Source organism: Helobdella robusta (genome assembly GCF_000326865.2).
Source record: "Helobdella robusta unplaced genomic scaffold HELROscaffold_42, whole genome shotgun sequence".
Lineage (NCBI taxonomy): Eukaryota > Metazoa > Annelida > Clitellata > Rhynchobdellida > Glossiphoniidae > Helobdella > Helobdella robusta.
The window spans coordinates 295027-315637 of record NW_008704981.1 but is presented as its reverse complement, the minus strand read 5'-3'; the positions used below and the strand labels follow the sequence as shown (position 1 = coordinate 315637).

General features: G+C 32.9%; 3 protein-coding genes across 3 annotated transcripts; 2 read left to right on the top strand and 1 right to left on the bottom strand.

Annotated features, from left to right (window-relative positions):
• Positions 1–11624: 11624 nt before the first annotated feature.
• Positions 11625–13934, top strand: HELRODRAFT_177285 (hypothetical protein; the record flags this gene model as incomplete). The annotated part of the gene is made up of 3 exons (XM_009025505.1): positions 11625–12265; positions 12417–13179; positions 13689–13934. The coding sequence occupies 3 exons, from the start codon at positions 11625–11627 to the stop codon at positions 13932–13934; spliced, it is 1650 nt and encodes a 549-aa protein (XP_009023753.1).
• Positions 13935–14283: 349 nt separating this feature from the next.
• On the top strand, positions 14284–18691 carry HELRODRAFT_193071 (hypothetical protein; the record flags this gene model as incomplete). The annotated part of the gene is made up of 5 exons (XM_009025504.1): positions 14284–14999; positions 15309–15570; positions 15736–15926; positions 16286–16574; positions 16849–18691. 5 exons carry the CDS (start codon positions 14284–14286, stop codon positions 17098–17100), a joined length of 1710 nt encoding a protein of 569 aa, XP_009023752.1. The 3' UTR covers positions 17101–18691.
• A 425-nt stretch (positions 18692–19116) lies between these two features.
• On the bottom strand, positions 19117–20231 carry HELRODRAFT_177282 (hypothetical protein; the record flags this gene model as incomplete). The annotated part of the gene is made up of 2 exons (XM_009025503.1): positions 19117–19874; positions 20207–20231. The coding sequence occupies 2 exons, from the start codon at positions 20229–20231 to the stop codon at positions 19117–19119; spliced, it is 783 nt and encodes a 260-aa protein (XP_009023751.1).
• Positions 20232–20611: the final 380 nt, after the last annotated feature.

Genomic DNA, 20611 nt, shown 5'->3' with positions numbered 1-20611 from the left:
GAAGAAGAAGAAGAAGAAGAAGAAGAAGAAGAAGAAGAAGAAGAAGAAGAAGAAGAAGAAGAAGAAGAAGAAGAAGAAGAAGAAGAAGAAGAAGAGAATGAAATAACTATGATAATAACAGCAAGGACAAAATTAATATTGAAATTAATCGTGTTATTATTGGCCATTTATAAAAACCAAGGTTGTGCTACGATGTCATTTTCACACAAACACACACACACACACACACACACGTACACACACACACTCAAGCACACACAAACACACCACACACTCACATACGCACGTATATATATATATATATATATATATATATATATTTACAATATAAAGTATTTTTGAAAGTATAAAAAGTATTTTTGATTTGATTTGAAAGTCCTACACACCAGTATTATTTCATAAGTATGTATGTAAGTATGTATATAAGTATGTATATATGTATCTATGTATTTATGTGTGTTTGTGTGTGTCTATGTATCTGTGTATGTTTGTATGTATGTGTGTATATGGGAGTGTGTACATATTTGTATGCAAATGGACAGTTTCTACGTCGATTACTCTTCATTATAACACTTTCCCGCCAAAATTAAGTTTGTTATGTACGACGACAATGATGATGATGATGACGATGTTTATGATTATTTTTCTTATGACGTCATCATCGCCATCATCATCGTCGTCATCCTCATTATATTTCAGTACATTTTCTTGCAGTTGACACTATTTGTTTTTTAAAGAATGAAAATCATCATCATCAACATCATTTTCATCATCATCCTCATCATCATCTTCATCATCTTTATCATCATCATCGTCGTCATCGTTACCATCATCGTCGTCATCGTCATCATGGCCACCAGCAACAACATTAGTCATTTTTGGCGGGAAATTCGTCATCCGATCTTACGTACATTTCGATTCGACGCATGGTAAAAAAATAGTTGCTAATGTTGCTGTTGTTGTTGTTGTTTGTGTTGTTTTGTTGATGCTGATGTTGTTGTTTGTGTTGTTGTTGTTTTTGTTGATGTTGATGATGTTGTTGATGATGTTGTTGTCTTTGTTGTTGATAATGATGTTGTTGTTTGGGCTTTTGTTTTATTTTTGTCGTTGTTGTTTGTGTGGTTGTTGTTGTTGATGATGATGTTGTTGTTGTTGTTCATTTTGTTGTCGTTGATGTTTTGGTGGGGTTGTTGAAACGGAAGAATCAGCAAAACGTTTGAAACCGAGTATCAAATTTATCACTATTAAAATTATAAATTAATATTTCATCACCTGTCAAAAGTCTCAACAACACACACTCACACACACGACACATAAATACGCGTAAGTCTACACACACACACAAACACACACACACACACAGATACATTCCAAAATACAGGCAGAGATCTCTATGCATTCGAACAGAGTCACCGCAGCACAGGAGCCTTGCATCTTAACCATTGCGCCATCGAGAGAGTCGTCAGTCCTTGTATTATGCAAGCAGTAAGTAGATCAATGCAAATATAGATAGTAACAATACTATGTGTAGTAGTGATGACGATGACGATGTAGTAATTTTATTACTTCTGGAGTGCAACACTTTGGCATAGCTAGAATTTACATCGCTGGGATGATGTTTTTATTTTCCCCTGAAATGAAATGAAAGAATGGAATGATGGTTGGATGGATACACGGATTGATGGATGGATGGATGGATGGATGGATGGATATGAAGATAGACAGATGAATGAATGAATGAATGAATGAATGAATGAATGAATGAATGAATGAATGAATGAATGAATGAATGAATGAATGAATGAATGAATGAATGAATGAATGAATGAATGAATGAATGAATGAATGAATGAATGAATGAATGAATGAATGAATGAATGAATGAATGAATGAATGAATGAATGAATGAATGAATGAATGAATGAGAAAACTCTTGATTGTTTGAAAAAATGAACAGCATCGCCAGCCAGACTCTTATAATTCATTCATTCATTGTTTTATTCAGCGCCTCGTTCATTTAATTTTTCACTTTTGCCTTTATTCTTTTACTTTGTTTTTTTTCCCGTTCTCTCATTCTATTTTTCATCAGAATTTTTCTCCCTCGTTCTAACTTATTTCAATTCATCACATATTCTTTCTTTTATTTTTTAATACGATCATTCCTTCATTCACAGTTGTCGGGAAATTACTTTTGCTTCTTTATTTGTTCAGTTCATTTTTTTGATTAGCTCATCTGTTTATTTATTCATTCATTCGTTCATTCGTTCATTCGCTCAATCGTTCATTCGTTCATTCATTCATTCATTCATTCATTCATTCATTCATTCAGTCTGTCTGTCATTTAGTTATAAATTCATTCACCATTGGCAGTAATTGAGTTCTGTTGTTTTTGTCATTCATCAACTCTCCGCTCAATCAATCAGTTCATTCTTTCAATTTTCTAATTTTCCACCATTCCACAAAAACGTTCAATCAATCATTTATTTTTCATTCATTTATTTCTCAACATTCCAGTTACCTCCTCTTTCATTCATTTGATCATTCATTCATTCATTCATTCATTCATTCATTCATTCATTCATTCATTCATTCATTCATTCATTCTTTTCATTTTATTTACATCTCATTCAAACTATCCAACGTTTTATTCCTTCACTCGATCAATCAATCAAATTTTTCATTCAATCGCTTAGAATTACTACAAACATAGACAGCCATAGCTTTTATTCGTCCATCCATCTTTCCATTCAATTCATTCCTTCATTCAATCATTCACCTATCCATACATCTTTCCATTCAATTCAATCATTCACCTATCCATACATCTTTCCATTCAATTCATTCCTTCATTCAATCATTCACCTATCCATACATCTTTCCATTCAATTTATTCCTTCATTCAATCATTCACCTATCCATCCATCTTTCTCTCTTCTTGAAAACTCATTCAAGTTATTGGCTTCAAACATTCAATCAAATATTCTGTCATATTTTTATACGGGTTTCCTTTTTATCAGAGAACCCTTAAATGACAAAAAGTAAAGGCCTAACCTCTTGCGATGAATGCTATGTTGTCAGTGAGCCCTTAACTGAAGTAATAACACAAAGTAAAATACTTGACATACAGAGACATTCATTCATTCGTTCGTTCGTTCGTTCGTTCGTTCGTTTGTTCATTCATTCATTCATTCAAATTTATTATTGTTAATTCATTTTTTATAAAATGATATTTTATATCATCATTTTACACTCTCTCTCTCTCTCTCTCTCTCTCTCTCTCTCTCTTTATCTCTCTTACTTTATATATATATATATATATATATATATATATATATATATATATATATATATATACACACATATATCTTTTTCTTTCTTTCTTTTCTTTCTTTCTTCCTCTTCCATACTCTCATTTATATTCTCTCAGTAGTTCATCTTTTATTCATTTTTTTAACCATCCAACCATCTGTCTCGTGAATAATCCAAGAATCAATCTATCTATATTCATTCATCCATTCAGCCAGTTAGTCGGTCAGTCTATAATCATTGATTCATTCCCTCACTCACTCACTCACTCACTTATTCATTCATTCATTTTTTTAGTAATGCACTCAAACGAAGCAAACGAACGATTGAACAATAAAAGATAGGAATTATAAGAACGAATAAAAAATGAATGAATGAATTAATAAAAGAATAAAATTCTCTTCATTTCACCGTGATACTGAATTCAATTAAAGGCTGGAGTATGTAAGTGATGATTGCACTGAGCGCAAAATTTCCCAGTTCAAATTTTCTTCATAATTTTATTCTTGGGCTTTCCATAAATTTATGTTTATTTATCTTTGTTTTTTGTTTTAAAAGTGCTCACATTCCATACTTATTTTATTTATCTTTGGTTCTTTTGTTTGTTTTGTTTTTGTGGTGTGTATGTGCGTGTGTGTGTTGAGTGTGTGTGTGTGTGTGTGCGCGCGCGTGTGTGTGTGTGTGTGTTGTGTGTGTGTATGTGCATTTGTTGTTTCATTTATTCATTTATTATGTCTTAAATTTTTTCAAACAATGTAACTTCTATTCAAATAATTAATGCTTTGACATTTTGCAACAGGGTTATGTTTGTTTGAATGTATGTATTTGTTTGTATGTATTTGTTTGTTTGTTTGTAATTGTTTGTTTGTTTGTTTGTTTGTTTGTTTGTTCGTTTGCTCATCTGTATTTAATTTGTTTCAGTTTTTGATTAGTTCTCATTCATTTTTGTTTGCTGTTTTTCAACTTCATAAAATTTAATTTGCGTTTCATTTTGTATTTATCTTACGTATTTACTTGAAAGTTTCACGTTATTCGTATTTTTTTTATATCTCTCTATCTATAAGTATAAATGTGTGTGTGCATGTCAGTGTGTGTGTGTTTTTGTTTGTGTGTGTGTGCGCGCGTGTGTGTGTGTGTGCGCGTGTGTGTGTGTATGTGTTTGCACTTAATGAGTATGTCGTCTGTTCTAGAGTTTTGGGGACAATTCTTCTGTTAAAAAGAAACAAAACAAAGAACGAATTCATTTTATTTTCTCTGCTCCTTATGTCATGTAAATAATTGCTATATAAAAAAGGCTTAGTAAAAACTCAAATTGAAATTTATAATTTTTTGTACCATTTTACTGATGCCTCAAATACTTTATCGTTTCAATAGTAAAAGTAGAAGTTATACTAAAACTTTTAGCAGCAGTAGTAGTAGCAGCAGTAGTAATAGGTGCAAAAGCGTCAGTATTAGTAATAGTATTATGACAGTAGTAGTAGTAGTGATTTTTTATATGTAAAATAACTTATTTAATTTATTTTAAATTCACTTTTTACTCCTCTCTCTTTCTCTCTTTCTCTCAAACGAATAAGCTTAGTGTGGGCTATGCCGAAGTCATTCTTAAGGTTCAACTGCACTTCGGATGACCATAGAAAAAATAAAGAATGGCGAATTTAATTTTTTATGATTATTCTTTTTTATTATTTTTCGTATAATGGCGGATTTAAATTATTATTATTTTTTATTTTTATTAAACTGTGGATTTTATTCTTTTTATTTATTATTTTCGTTGAATTAAAGATTGAAAAACAGTCAGTCGTTAAAGAAAAGTTTTTGACATGAAAATTGCATGACGAATCATTATCAACACATCGTTATTGTTATAATTATTATTATTATTATTAGTAGTAGTAGTAGTAGTAGTAGTAGTAGTAGTGATTGTATTAGTAGTAGTAGTAGTAGTAGTAGTAGCAGTAATAGTGGTTATAGTAGTAGTAGTAGTAGTAGTAGTAGTGGTTGTAGTAGTAGTAATTGTAGTAGTAATAGTAGTAGTAGTAGTAATAGTAGTAGCAGTAGTATTTCATTATTACTTTTCTTATTCTAACTTTCTTACTTTCAATATTTTTTAGACGTTTCTACTCAAATTGAAGTAAATCTGACAGCTGAAGACTATAAAAAAAAAAAAAAAAAAAAAAAAAAATCAGAAAAACCTTGTAAGAAAGAGAAAAAAAGGAAAGAAGAAAGAGAGAGAGAGAGAAAAAGAAAGAGAAAGAGAGAGAAAAAAAAGTGAGTGACATAAAAAAAATCCAGAGAAAGAGGAAACAGACAATTGTAAAAACTACCCTTTTCAAATTAATGTAAAACCACCAGATAGAAAAAATTTACACAGCATAAATCCGAACGCATTGTTGCTATGACGACGTCACAAAGCCAGTCCATGCTACGTCATTATTACGTCATTGCTATGTCATCATCATCGTCGTCGTCGTCATCATCATCGTCGTCATCTTCGCCATCGTCACTGTCGTTATCGTTATGTGTTTGTTCATCATTATATCATGATTATTATTTTGCTATCGTCATAATCATCGTGATTGTTACCTCGTCAACATCATCATCACCATCACCACCACCATCATCATCATCATCATCATCACCATCATCATCATCATCATTGTGATTGTGACGTCACTATCGTGATTGCTACGCCATCAGCGGGAAATTGGAGAATAGAAAAATAACTTTAAGGTGTTGTAGACTAAAATAGGCAGAATGTAAAATGTATTAATAACAGGCATTCAATCCCGGAATCAATCACATTTGTTTGTGTGTTTGTGTGTGTGCGCGCGTGTGTGTGTGTGTGCGTGTGTGTGTGTGTGTGGGAAGCTTGATAATATATGCTCTCGTAAACTGTGGGTCTTAATGAGTGAAACTAGGTTGAAGCATTTTTTATGGCGCTCTACCCTACCGACCAATCAGACGAGCGAACAATCAACCAATAAAATAATCGTCTAAAAATCAATCAACCAATCAAATAATCGTATAAAAATCAATCAACCAATCAACCAACTAACCAACCAACTAACCAATTGACCAATCAACCAACTAACCAACTAACCAATCGACAATCAACTAACTAACCAACTAACCAATCGACCAATCGCAGATCATTCAAATAACTACTGTGTAGTATCGTATATAATCAATCAGCACACCATCACAAGCACACACCACAGATCAACAAACACGCAAACTACACGTACACACACAGGCACGCACACACACACGAACACAAACACATACATACTTAACGCGCGATTAAACGGCTTGAATAGACCCGCAATGAAATGAAAATTTAAAGACGATTAGATATTTTTAAAAAAAATTTTTTTCTTCCGATTTTTCTTTCAAAAAAAATGTAATAAAAGAAGGAGAATAATTAATAAAAAGAATAATAATAATATTATTATTGTTTATACAATCGTTTATTATGAAATTATTTGTCTATCAAGGTCATGTCGAATTATCAATCATTGATATTATTATTATTATTACTACTATTATTATTATTATTTTTATTATTATTATTTAATAATTTTACGAATTTAAAAAAAATAACATTAATTTAAAAAAAACACCATTTAAATGATTAATAATAAAAATCACCCACCCTTCATTGGAGTATGAATTTATATTTGTAGAGAATTTAGAGGAATGGCAGTAGGTGTGTGGGCCTCACCCGACAGCATCTTTCCAAATTGGAGAATTGACAGAAAATTGATCCGAAAGTCAACAAACACCATTACGATTTCGGCTACACCATAGAAAAGAATTTTTAGTTTTTGGTCCCACGGTTAAAGCTGTCTAGATCCACCATTTATTATTATTATTATTACTATTACTGTTGTTGTTGTTTTTATTGGTGATTTTGCAAAACAATTATTAATTTATTATTATTATTAATTATAATTTGTAATAATTAAATTAATGTATATTTTAGTGCTTTAATGGGAAAATTTTTGTTCGTGTATGTAAGTATAATTCTCATTAATTCATTAACCTAATCATTCATTCTTTCCTTCATTCATTCACTTATTGCGTCATCAAATAATTTTTTAAATTACAATATTTCATCTAATTATGATTATTATTATAAGTATCAATTTAATATAAGTATAATATAAGTCGCGATAATTTATAACGGTTAATAGTAGTGCAAAGCAGGGCTATATTCCTTTCATTTCGACATGTATTTGTATTGCATACGTGTGTGTGTGTGTGTGTGTGTGTATGTGTGTGTTTGTGTGTGTGTGTGTGTGTGTGTGTGTGTGTGGACTGTATATAGGTATGTCTAACAACATGGGTGTGTGTATATATATACATGTATGTATGTATGTATTGGTGTGTGTGTGTGTGTGTGTGCGCGTGTTCATAAATATTGTATGCAAAAAATATTGTATGCAAATATAAAAATATATTTTATAATATATATGTGCTGGCGGTTATCAACTAACTATATAATATATATAGTTGGGGGTTATCAACTTTTTAATAACAGACTCAACAGACGCTGAGTAATATTTCCACATTCTCATTTCATTCCATTTCATTCCATTACTTTTCCCATCTCAATATTTCATCAACTCAAAATTACGTAGTCTCTTAATTAAAAACTTTAAAAATGCCAAGTTGACAACATTGTTAAATAAAATTTGCCTTACGATAAATCTCTCTCTCCCTCTCTCTTTCTCTCTCTCTCTTCTCTCTCTCTCTCTCTCTCTCCCTCTCTGTATATATATATATATATATAGTTATCAAGAAAGTCTTATATATATATATATATATGTATGTGTATATATATATATATATATATATATATAGGCATCGTTAAATTATATTTTTATTGTAATATTTGCCACGGTAATCTCTGCGGTCCAATTAACGTTCCACCCCCAGTTTTGATACGGTATAAACACGCCTGCGTTTTGTATTAGGTGTTTGTTGGTATGTGTGTTTGTTGGTATGTGTGTTTGTTGGTATGTGTGTTTGTTTGTTTGTGTGTGTGTGTGTGCGTCAGTGTATGAGTGTTATTTTTGTTTGGTGTGCGTGTATGTGTGTGTGTGTGTGTGATATAAGGGGTAATGTATGTTTAGGATGTAAGGTAATTGAGAATTATTTCATTCTAACTGTGTTTGTGTGTATGTGTGTGTGTGTGTGTCTGTCTGTGTAGGCATAGGCATGTCTTAGTGTGTATATCTTGTGTGTATGTCTCTGTGTGTATATTTGTCTGTATATATAAGTTTATATATATTTTATATACACTTTTGCAGCATCAGATAAATTAATCAAATCTTAGATTGTATAAATGTATATATACATATATATATATATGCGTGTGTGTGTGTGTATGATGTGTATGATATATATGATATATATATATATATATATATATATATATACGTACTTATGTGAGTGTGTGGTGTGTTTGTGTGTGTGTGTGTGTGTGCGTGTGTGTGTGTGCGTGTATACAGGCATGGATACGAAATATAACTCTAAATATTTGAACAAGCGAGGAATATTGAGGAAGGCAAACGAATGAGACGGTGAGAAGAAGACATAAATAAAATGTTGGAAAGATTGTGAAAAAAGGAGAGAGAGAGAGAGAGAGAGTGAGGGATATAATATTGTGAAAGAGAGAAAGAAGTAGAGAAAGGAGTTAAACAAAATGAAAGAGTGCAATGGAAAGAGCGTGAGTGGGAGAACAGAGAAATGGAATGAAGCAAATCATTTGACTTACGATGACCTAAATTATTGATAATGAAAAAGAAGCAGAGAAAGAACGAACGAGTAAATTATGTATAGGATGAAAAATTACCCTAAAAATGAAGCGCCAACAAATTAAAAAATGAAATAACGATAGAGAGAGAGAAAGGGAGAAAGAGAAGAAAGAGAGAGAGAGAGGGGGGGAACAAGAGAGAGAAATAAAAAAAAAGATGAAAGAAGATAATTAGATTGTAGAGATATAGAAAAATGAAAAAAATACTTTGAAATTGGTTTATACATGAAAGGGAAGAGATTTAACATGATGAAAAAATGTCAAAAGAATGGGAGAAAGAGGGAAAAGATGAATGAAAGAGAAAAAAAGAGAGCGAGAGAGAGAGAGATGGAGAGAGAGATTGACATAAAATGAGAGAAACAGTGCGAGAGTCTTGTCTAGAAAAAATTTCTATTTAAAATGTTGTTAGCTGAGATGAGGCGGGCGTGTGATGATTGGTGTGGTGATGATGATGGCGACGATGAAGAAGAAGAAGAAGAAGAAGATGATGAAGGAGAAGAAGAAGAAAAAGAAAAAAAAGATAATAATGATGATGACATTTTTGAAAAACTGTCACTCATTTGTTAATAGAACTTCTTAATTTTTACTGTTATAAATATAATTATTATTATTATTATTATTGTCGTTTCTCGCGCCCTTTTTATTCAGCGCTTTGTTTTTGCTGTTGAGGAGATAAAGATACCAAACGACTTCTTATCAAAGGGTCATCGTTATTTGGTGTCTTTCGTTTAGTTGCTGTTGTTGTGTTGTTGTTGCTGTTGTTGTTGTTATTGCTGCTGTTGTTGTTGTTGTAGTTGTTAACGGTGATAATGATAACATGGGTATGAGAATGTTGTTGATAATGATGATGATGAAGATGATGATGATGATGTCGTTGGTGATGGTGATGATATGATGATTAAGAATCTGTTGTCTCCGCTAAATTAGTTCCAATGTATTACTTCGTATTGCCATTTCAGTTATAATTAAATAGCCTAATATAACGAACCATAAATTATATTAATAAATATTATTACAATTATTTTATTATTATTTTTTTTATTATTTCTATGGTATTACCTTTATTCTTATTATTATTTTTTTTATTAATTAATTGCTCGAAAGATTTTTTGCACTTCAATTGCTAGTCGGACGCACTTTGCGTACCAGTATTATTATTATTATTATTATTATTATTTATTATTATTATTTGTTATTATTATTACTATTATTATTATTTATTTATTATTATTATTGTTGTTGATTATTTATTTTGATTTATTATTGTTTACTATAATTTGTTATTTATCTCGGCCATCCAGGTTATGGAATTAATCAAAAATCGTTTGGGCAAAGATTGATGGATCATCATTATCATCGTCGTCGTCATCATCATCTTTGTCATCATCATCATCATTTTCATCATCATCATCATTTTCTTCGTCGTTGTCATCATCCTTCAGAATCATCATTAATATCGTCAGCTTCATCACCATCATCATCGCCATCATGCCCGTCCTCGTCATCATTCATCACCATCATCATCATCACCACCATCGTAAATATCATCAGTCTCATCACCAACTTCATCGTCGTTGTCATCATCAAGCATAGTGCCACACATACAAACACACAAACAAATAAACACACAAACACACAGAAAGAGAAAGAGAGAGAGAGAAAAAGAGAGGGAGAGAGAGAAAAAAACGCACGCTGACAATTTTTCCATAGAAACGTCAGAGAAGCTTGTAATGTAACGGAACGATCTACGCGTGAAGCTTCTGACAAACGCGAAACATATCCGTCATTTTAAATTATCTAGCGCCTATTATTTATTTGTTTTTTGCTTTTTTTTCCTCATTAGTTTGGCGCTTCATTTTTATTAAGGTGATTTTTTATCTTTTTATCCTTGCTTTTAATAACTTATATTTTAGATTTTTTTGGGGACAACTTCTTCAAGGCAATACTCGTGTGAGCGCGCGCGCGCGTGTGTGTGTGCATTTGTAAGATGCATACATTAAATCAATCTATATTTTCCCTTAAAGAAAGATTTAATAATTTCACTATGAATAACGTCATTACGTTAAAAGCCAACCAAACTGATCAATTTTCTATTATTTCTTTGTAAATAAAACTTGCGTGCGTCAACATTGAACATCTGGTAAGAAATTTCTATCACCTATAAAAACAAACCGCCAAGAAACTATTGACAACTAAGTATAATCATATACCAAATTACTATTGCACAGGTTACTAACACTCAAATTACTTATAAATTACTAACGAACAAATTGCTAAAACATAAAATACTAACAAATATTTGCCACAACATCGCATTTCAACAATCCTTAATATCGAACTTACAGAACTCTCGTTTGAAACACGCAAGAATTTTTAAAACAGAACGAAAAGAAAACAGACAAGTAAACAGACAGGCAAAGAATCAGACAGATAAACAGACAGACAAAGAAGCAGACAGGTAAACAAACAGACAAAGAGACAGAGAGAAGCAGACTGAAACATGAGTCAGAAACATCCCTCCGGCAAGCAATCGCCACCGAAGAAGCAGCGGTCGCGATACGAAAACAAGATGGGAATGCCGCTGACGAAGAGTCTCTCAACACGAGAGTCCAAGCAGAAAAAGTTATCAATAAGAAGTAGAGAAAAACATTCCCTGGCGGCATTGGATGATAGGAAGGCAGCCGCTCCAAAGTTGGACGAACTTTCGGATCAACTTCTCTTAAAAATATTCTCCTACCTAAAGGTGACTGACCTGATGAAAATGTTCTTCATAAATAAACATTTCAACGCACTGGCGCACAATAATAATCTCTGGCAGAAGCAATACATGATTCATATCGGGAAGCTAGAGTACAAGCGCTCCGTCATGAAGAGCAGCCAGTACGCTTTCGGTCTGACGAAGGGTAAGGATTATTGGAAAAAGTTGTTCTACACCGAAATTTGCAGTCGTCACATTGCTGCCCCGGAGTACTTCAAGTGGAAGATGTTTGACAGGGTGCTGGAGCTGCCCTCCAATGCCATGTCCTACTTGGAGAGGAACGACGTGTGTTGGATGATGTACTTTGTTACGGAGGACGGCATTGAGGGCAAGGGGCTGGAAAACAGTGAGACCGTCATTTTCAGAGGGTCCTTATCTATCAAGTCAGTCGATAACGTGACGGTTTTTTTTTAAATTTTCATGGAATTACAAACTTATAAACCAATTAGCAAATTTTAGAAGTAGTAAGATCGAAACACGCAATTAAATTTTAAATAACAGTTAAAACTTTTATAAAAAAAAATATATCAATAGATGGCAGAGAAGTCGCATGCCAAATGTTGACGGCTTGAAGGAGATCCGCATATACGCTATTGTCCCGGTTTTTAGAGACAAAGCAGGGAAGAGCATTTCGATGAGGCCTTACAAAAGATTCTTCTTTGTTTCGCAGCCGTTTGAGACAGGCTTCCAGCACTGGCTGGCCACTTCAACTCCAGTGAACGAATCAATGCAGGACCTCTCCCTCTACACGTTACCCTGCGGCTTGAAGTTGGCCATGTGGAAGTACAATCTGGAATTGGTATTTGTGGTTTTTTCCATTCACTGGCACAAGCTGATCACTCATTTCTACAACTGCTCGAGGGAGATTTACGTCGGCAGGGACGATGACATCGTTCCGAACTCACCCCCCTTCAAGAACAGACCCAGCTACAATGCGGAGCAACCGAAAGAAACTGAGAAATTAAAGTTGAGGAATGAATTAACGAGTGTCCCAGTTAAAGAGATTGACACTATGAACATCTCCAATTTGAGTAATTATAAATGCGCGGTCGATCTGCGAACCAATCAATCTAATCTCTGGTTCAAGTACTTTCCAAGGCTTGTCACCAACCTGGCACAAGCCAAGAAGGTCATCAAGTTCCAACTCGTCGAACACTCCAAACCAGACAAACCAGACGGACAAAATTATTTACTGAAGCACAATAACATCACTTATAACTGGAACGTTGGGAAGGTGAGCGGTGAGTTGTGGAACCTGTGTGAGTTGGATGTTACGTTCTATGACTCTCGAGACAATGTGCTTTGGTCCTTTTCGCAGACTCTCCCTCTCAGATTGATGACCAACAGTGTAATGATTATTTTTTGTTACATTTACTTATTTACTTATCATTCATATTTTAGTTTTTACTCACCTGTTGTTTTCTTTCACGGTTTCGCTCACAAATACACAAACCAACTGAATTAAATACTCCTCAATCATACAATATATCATCGATGAATGCTCATATTTTTTAAAGATGGGCACATGAATTGCAAACATGTTTCTATCTACCAAGTACAGACAACTGCATATTTGCATAACAACCTTTTCAAATTAAAAGCAATCATTCAATCTTTTCAAATGTTCGTTCATTCACCCGTTCATCCATCCTTTCAGTCATTCATTCATTCATTCACTCATTCATTCATTCGTTCGTTCGTTCGTTCATTCATTCATTTATTCATTCATTTATTCATTCATTCACTCACTCATTCATTCATTCATTAAATTTTGAAATTTGTTATATAACGATCGAATTGAATCAGGAAAATTTGACAAAACCCGGCCCAACACCTGGAGGAGCTGGAGGAACTGGAGGGACTGGAGGAATTGGAACGATGGCCGCCTTACCAGCGGACCACCCAAAGAAGGTGATCGAGTATGAAGAAGATAAGATGGGTCTGTTCAGAACGATACTAATTTGGGATGAAAAGGCCCAGAAACACCGCATTTCTGAAATGATGATTTTCGTCAACATCGCCGTAGTAACTGGGGTAAAAAATGAGAATTGAACAGAAATGTATGCAGTCATGTATATATTTTATCGTTTGGGCCATAAACTTTAATTTAATTTAATGAACGGCATAGGTATATAACTTTTTTGTTCTTGCATGTCTGTTTAAAGTCCACTTTTAAGTTTGTTTACAGAGCGTTGATGTAAGGTTTTCGTTGAAAATAAAAATTAAAAGCATGAATGTCGCAATAAAAAGTTTTGGGTTGATTTGTCATTTTCAAAGTAAAATATGTTGTCGAGAATTGCGCACAGTTTTTAGTAAAATTAATTTCTCAAGATGTCACTCACTTCGTAATTTCAGTAAAAAAATTGAAAGAAAAAACTTGGTGGATGAATTCACAGAGACCATGCTAACAAAAATATCGTCTGATCCGAAGTATTTGATCAATTGGCGGGAAGAGGATTTGAATTCGCAAACAGCTAAACAAAATCCAATATGGCCCCTACTAGTTTTGAGTAAATTAAATTCAATAAAAAGTCCTATCCTGGGACTACATGAAAACACTATGTCCCTAATTAACTGGCTAAGATCCGATTATAAAAACCGGACAAACATAAAAAATTTTAATTTAATATTGTCGGCCAGTGAGTTAGTTACGTTAGTACACCAAGTTGGCGACCACGAAAAAGCCTACCAAATATTCACTGAATTAACCAAAGAATATGGAAATAATTTTGACTCAGTTACTTGTTCTATGCTCATTGAGGCTATATCAAAGACATCAAAATGGATGGATTGTTTTGAATTAATAAAAAACTTACAGTTATTGGATAAAAAGTTAAATTATAAACTATTCACCCCAATATTATCAGCTGCTTACAGAGAAAATGAAATGAGCATCGTTCAGAATTTATTAGAAGATTTAAATGGTGTAGACCGAATCCCGAGAAAAGAATTTTTTGAAGAAATCCTAAAAAACAAAGACACAAATTACTTATTTAAAATAATTAAAAATTACAAATGGGTTCTGGACGAAGAATTAGTGGAAGTGATTAGGGAATTTTATAAAAAAAAGATAGATGGCAGTGATGTTCTTATCACTGATGTTAAAATATCTGGTTGGTTAGTTGGTCTTTTTTTAATTTGCATATTATTTTTCATAATTATTTTAATATTTTATAATAATTATTGTTATTATAGCCATTATGTTATGTTATTAATGTTATTATAGCCATTACGTCCTACCTCATGAAACTGGGTCTCTGGATGCTAAATGAAGATTGATTGATTGATACCATTATGTTCAACGTTTCATACAGTTTAAATGCTATTAATCTGATCACACTTGCTATCACCACCATCATAACTATCACCACCATCATCATTCTCCTCATCATCATTATCGTCGCCATCATCACACCCCAACCCCAGTACCTGCCAGTCGTGTGGCACCAAATTTCCAACAACTCAACAGCAGCTAACAGCAGAAATTGAACTAAACACGCTGAGAGAAAAGTTTAAGGAAAGGGTTTTTATTAAAAATGATGACATCTTTCAGACCTCAAGTCCTGAGGAGATGAAGAGTTTCATAAAGTTTATAGAGAGCCAAATCAAGTATGACGTGGTCATAGATGCCTTGAATGTCTTTTATCAACTTAATAGTAACAGGTGGATTGGAAATAAAGATTTCATGGTTAAGTTCACTTTTTCCTTTTTGTCTTTCGAAGAATTTTTATTTATTGTTTTAGTTTTTTATTTCATTAGTTAGGTAGTAAGTTAATTAGTTAATTAATTAATTTAGGATATAATGAATTAATTAATGAATATTACCATTTTTCACTTTTTTTTCTATTCATAGCTGGCTCAGTTGATCATGCATTTCTTAAAAGGCAGTCACAGTAACAACAGCTTTAATAATAATAATAATAATAACAATAATAACAATAATATCTTGATTATAACACGTTGCCACATGAGAAGACAGCTAAAACTCGCTACTGATATATGCCGGCCCAGATATAATGTTGACTGGTTCTATATTGAAAATGAGTTAGTTTTTTTTATTGTTATTATTTTATTATTATTATTATTATTATTATTATTATTACTGCTGCTGCTCTTACTAAAATTAATGTTATTTACTATTTTAGTATTTTTCAATTGTACCAACAACAACTATAACAGCTTATATAAATATGAATGTATCACACACACACACACACACACACACACACATAACAGCTTTTTATATAAATATAAATGTATCACACGCGTGCACACACACACATAACAGCTTATATATATATATATATATATATATATATATATATATATATATACATATATATGAATGTATCATACGCACACACACACACACACATGCATCTCTTTCTTGCATTCAAACTCAGTCACTACAACAACAGCAGCACCACACCAGGCTCCTTTACCATTACACCATCCAGTTCACAGGACGATTTATACTCCATATATGCCAGTCTGCACGGAAGTCCCAACTGCCTCCTAGTCACCAAAGATCAACTTAGAGACCATAGATATTTATTCGGGGACAGAGAGTCGAAGTTATTCCACCGATGGCAGACGAGACATCAGGTTGTTTTCTTAGGGGTGAATAAGAAGTTCAGCAAGAGATTTGATAATTTTAAAAAGGGCATTCCAGAGGATTTGTTTCTATTCCAGGTTTACTTTTTGTTATTTTCTAATTTTTTATATTTTGCGTTTTTCAATTTTTTTTATAATTTATCAAGCGCTTCATATGCAAATTACAGTACACAGTTTAATTTTATAACAATCAGTTTAGTTAGCTACCTTAATATCGTCAATATTACCATTAGAAATCTGATAAACTCAATCATGAATATGTGAATAATAATAATAATATTAAAAATAAAAATATATATATACTGATTAAATTATTTATTATCGAAATTGATAAAAATAAAATTCCACACAGATGCCACTGGAGATCGAGCCGGAGCTACACCAACACGGAATTTTGGGAAGAACCAATAACAACAATAATAATAATAACAATAATAATAATAACAATAATAATAATAAAGATAATAATGATGACGATAATAATGATTACGTCATTCATATACCTTACACAAAGAAGGAAGTTAATACTTATAAATTCAATCAAATTTACTGGCTCTGCATTAGAAAATCTTTTTGTGGGAATGGAAGTAATTTTGTGAAATAAGGGTTTCGAGAAAAAAGAATGTCGAATTTAGTTTGTTTTTTGTTCAATCAATCAATCAATCAATCAATCGATCAATCAATTATCAATCAATTAGTTTATAAAGATGTTCAAGAGCGCTTCTCAGTGAATTTTGCAAGCAGATGGGTCTTGAGATCCGCTCTGAACTTCGTAAGTGATGGAGAAGTAGTCAGAGAAGTATAGAGTATAAATAGAAGAGGGCCAAGAATAAAACCCTAAAGTAAGGTACCCAAAAGTAAAAGTCTAAAATGCAAAACTCAATTCACATACAAAAAAAAAACAAGAAATAAATTTGAGAAAAACAATTACATTTTCGATTTTATAAACCAAAATAAATATATTATTAAAAATTTGTAACTGAAAAACGTTGCAAAAAATCTAGTCTATAAAAAAAACAGGCTTTTACCATCTTAACAATCATTTTTTATTATGAAGACATATTAAGTGTTTACCGTTCTGAAAAAAAATATTTTACCAGATTGTATAATAAAATATTTATAAAAATTTATTTCGAAAATTTAAAACAATTATCCTCAAATAAAAGTTTGTAATCTACAGCGGTTTTCGATTTTACTGTCAAAATTGTCAAAGAAATTATCCAAAAACTTCATTTATCTGAAGAAAATTGTCTTTCGAAAATGTTAAATAGTTAAAAAACCGCCAAAAATTATTTCTACATTGATAATACTATCTATAGTTTACTTAATAAGACAAGTAAAAATAGCCAATAAAGAGATTCTTATAACTTATAAATTATGGCTCAAAACAAGTTGAAAAGTTCATCTGTCTTAACAATTTCTAACGCGAGTTTTCATTCATTCATATTCTCATAAAATAATACTGAAATTATTCAAAGTAGTAAAATTATTCAAACATGATACTGAGAATTGGATCTAGAATACTGATGAATTAACGCCAAAAATATCTTCTTATGATTATAATCATTATTTCAGTAAGCATTATTAATATTTATTAATTATGATTATTAATGTGTGTAGTGTGTGTGTTTATGTGTGTGTGTTTATGTGTGTGTGTGGATTGTGTGTGGTCAATTAATGATTGATAAGACCGGTCAGTTGCGCTTTCGACTTATTCCAATTGGCACCAGTTAATCTAAGCTGAGGGCAGTTTGGTATTTCCGTCGCTAACAGAGGTATTGTTGTGGTATCTGCCGTTGTTTCTGTGGTATTCGCCGACGGTTGTGTGGCATTTGTTGTGGATTTTGTTGTATTTGTGTTGTTTTCGTTGCTGTTGTTGTTGTTGTTGTTGATGTCATCGCTGACATTCTGGCATGTCTGAGTGACGTCTGGGAAAATGTTGTTGATTGATGTCGGTGACGATGTCATTGAGTTCGAGTATATGTGCTGCCGGGCTGGGGCCAAGTCGGCCAAACTTTGCATGCAGCTGGTGATGTTGCTGCTGTTGTTGTTGCTGCTGCTGCTGCTGTTTTTAGCCAGCAGTAGCTGCTGGCTAGTCTCGTTCAGCCATTGGTTGATAGCAGCCTCGTCCATACCAGCTGGGCATTTGTCCAGCATTTTCAACTTCATCAGCTGTTCATTCATCGATGACGTCATATTACCGGAAGTCTGATGGTGATGATGATGATGTGGAGGGGAGGGATTATGATGATGGTAAGGATGAAGTTGGAGGGGAGGCTGATAATGAAGGGGGTGCTGGTGTTTGTAGAGGGTAGTGGCAAAAGGTTTGGGGACCGTTGCTGATGGTGGATGGTCCATTTCTGAAAATAGTTTTTTTTTTGAATTTTCATTGAGGTACTAATTAAAAGATGCGGTGTTTTTAATTTATTAAAATAAATTGACGATATTCTAGATAATTTATTAACGAGACAATGACAGTTTTAATACCAAAAAAATGACTTTTTTTCTAATTAATACAGAAACTATAACAATTTAACAGTCTTAATTTTTTTCTAATTTCATTAAATTCATTTTATAATTACATTAAATTTAAAAAAATATTTATAGAAATTTAAAAAAATTACGAATTCATTTCCAAAAGCTTCCAACCGAAATTCCAGAGTGGCGCATCAATGTTGATGTGACGCTGAGACATGGCACAGAGGTCAAGGTCATCCAGAACAAAATTTGACGGTACATGCTGATCCACAGATGATGGGCAACAATGTTGAGGTTGAAACATTTTGCCGTTGTTGATGTTCTTAATGTTGTTGTTGATGATGTTGATATTGTTGTTGTTGTTGTAGAGGTTTTGGTTTTCATTTGATGAGTTTGTTGTTGTTGTTGACGGCGAGCCTCGTATAACCATGTTGGCGAAGCCGGCAGATGACGACGACGATTCAACTAACCTCTCATTTAAATAGTTTTGTTGTAGTAGAGGATCGTGATTGTGTTGGAGTTGGGTTTGTTGCTGATGTTGTTGCATAACCCCCCCGCCGCAACATTTTGATGGCGTAGCTAGTGAAGTCGCCAGCATTTTGTTGTTGATGTTGTAACAGTTGCCGTTGAAGTTTTTGTGGCAGTCGAAGCTACCACCACAGCCTCTCGTCAGTGAAGTTGTTGTGATTGTTGAATTAGTTAGAGTGTTGTTGCTGTTGTTGTTGATGCTGTAAATGTTGTTGCTCTCGTGATTGCTGTTGTTGTATATGTTGTTGTTGTTGTTGTAGATGAAGTTGCTGTTGAGGTTGTGGTGGATGTAGTCGCTGCAACTTGCCAGCGCTTGTTCTGAAATGGCTGTAGCCGTGGCCTCTGCTTCTATTTCAAGGTTAACTGGAGAAGCTATTGCAGTGTTTTATGGACGAGTCTCATGTTTGCACGTTTGGTTTGTATGTATGTTGTTGTGTATGTGCGAGTTTGCGTAGACGTGTGTGTGTGTGTGTGTGTGTGTGTGTGTGTGTGTGTGTGTGTGTGTGTGTGTATGTGTGTGTGTGTGTGTATGTAATTGTAGGTGTATGCGAGCGCGTGTTTGTTTATTGGCGGCGGTAAATTTATTCAAAAGTAATTTGGAACAATTAGCACGCTTATTATGCAGACATACATACTCTCATCCAATTTTTGTTTCTTCTCTTTTCCTATCAATCTTTCTTTCTCTCTCTTTCTCTTTTTCTAACTCTTTTGTTTTTCATATCTTTCCATCCACTGAACATTTTTTTTGAAAAAACAATTTTCTTTCCATCATTCTTGTGTTACATCTTATTTTCAATCTTCCATTATTTATTCTTATTCACACGCTCTCTCTTTTTTTCTCTCTCTCTTTTTTTCTCTTTCTCTCTTTCTTTCTCTTTCTCTCTCTCTTTTTTCCTCCCTCGTTATCTGCCCCTTAATACATCTACGTGGTCATGTATATAAAGTAGTTTTTAAATCTTCATTTGCATAAACTTCTAATGAAAAGACAGAAGAGAGAGAGAGAGAAAGAGAGAGAAAAAGAGAAGGAGAGAGAGAAAGAATGAGAAAAAATAGAAAAATAGAAAAAATAGATAGATAAAAGATAAAAAAGATGGAGAGATTGCAGGAGA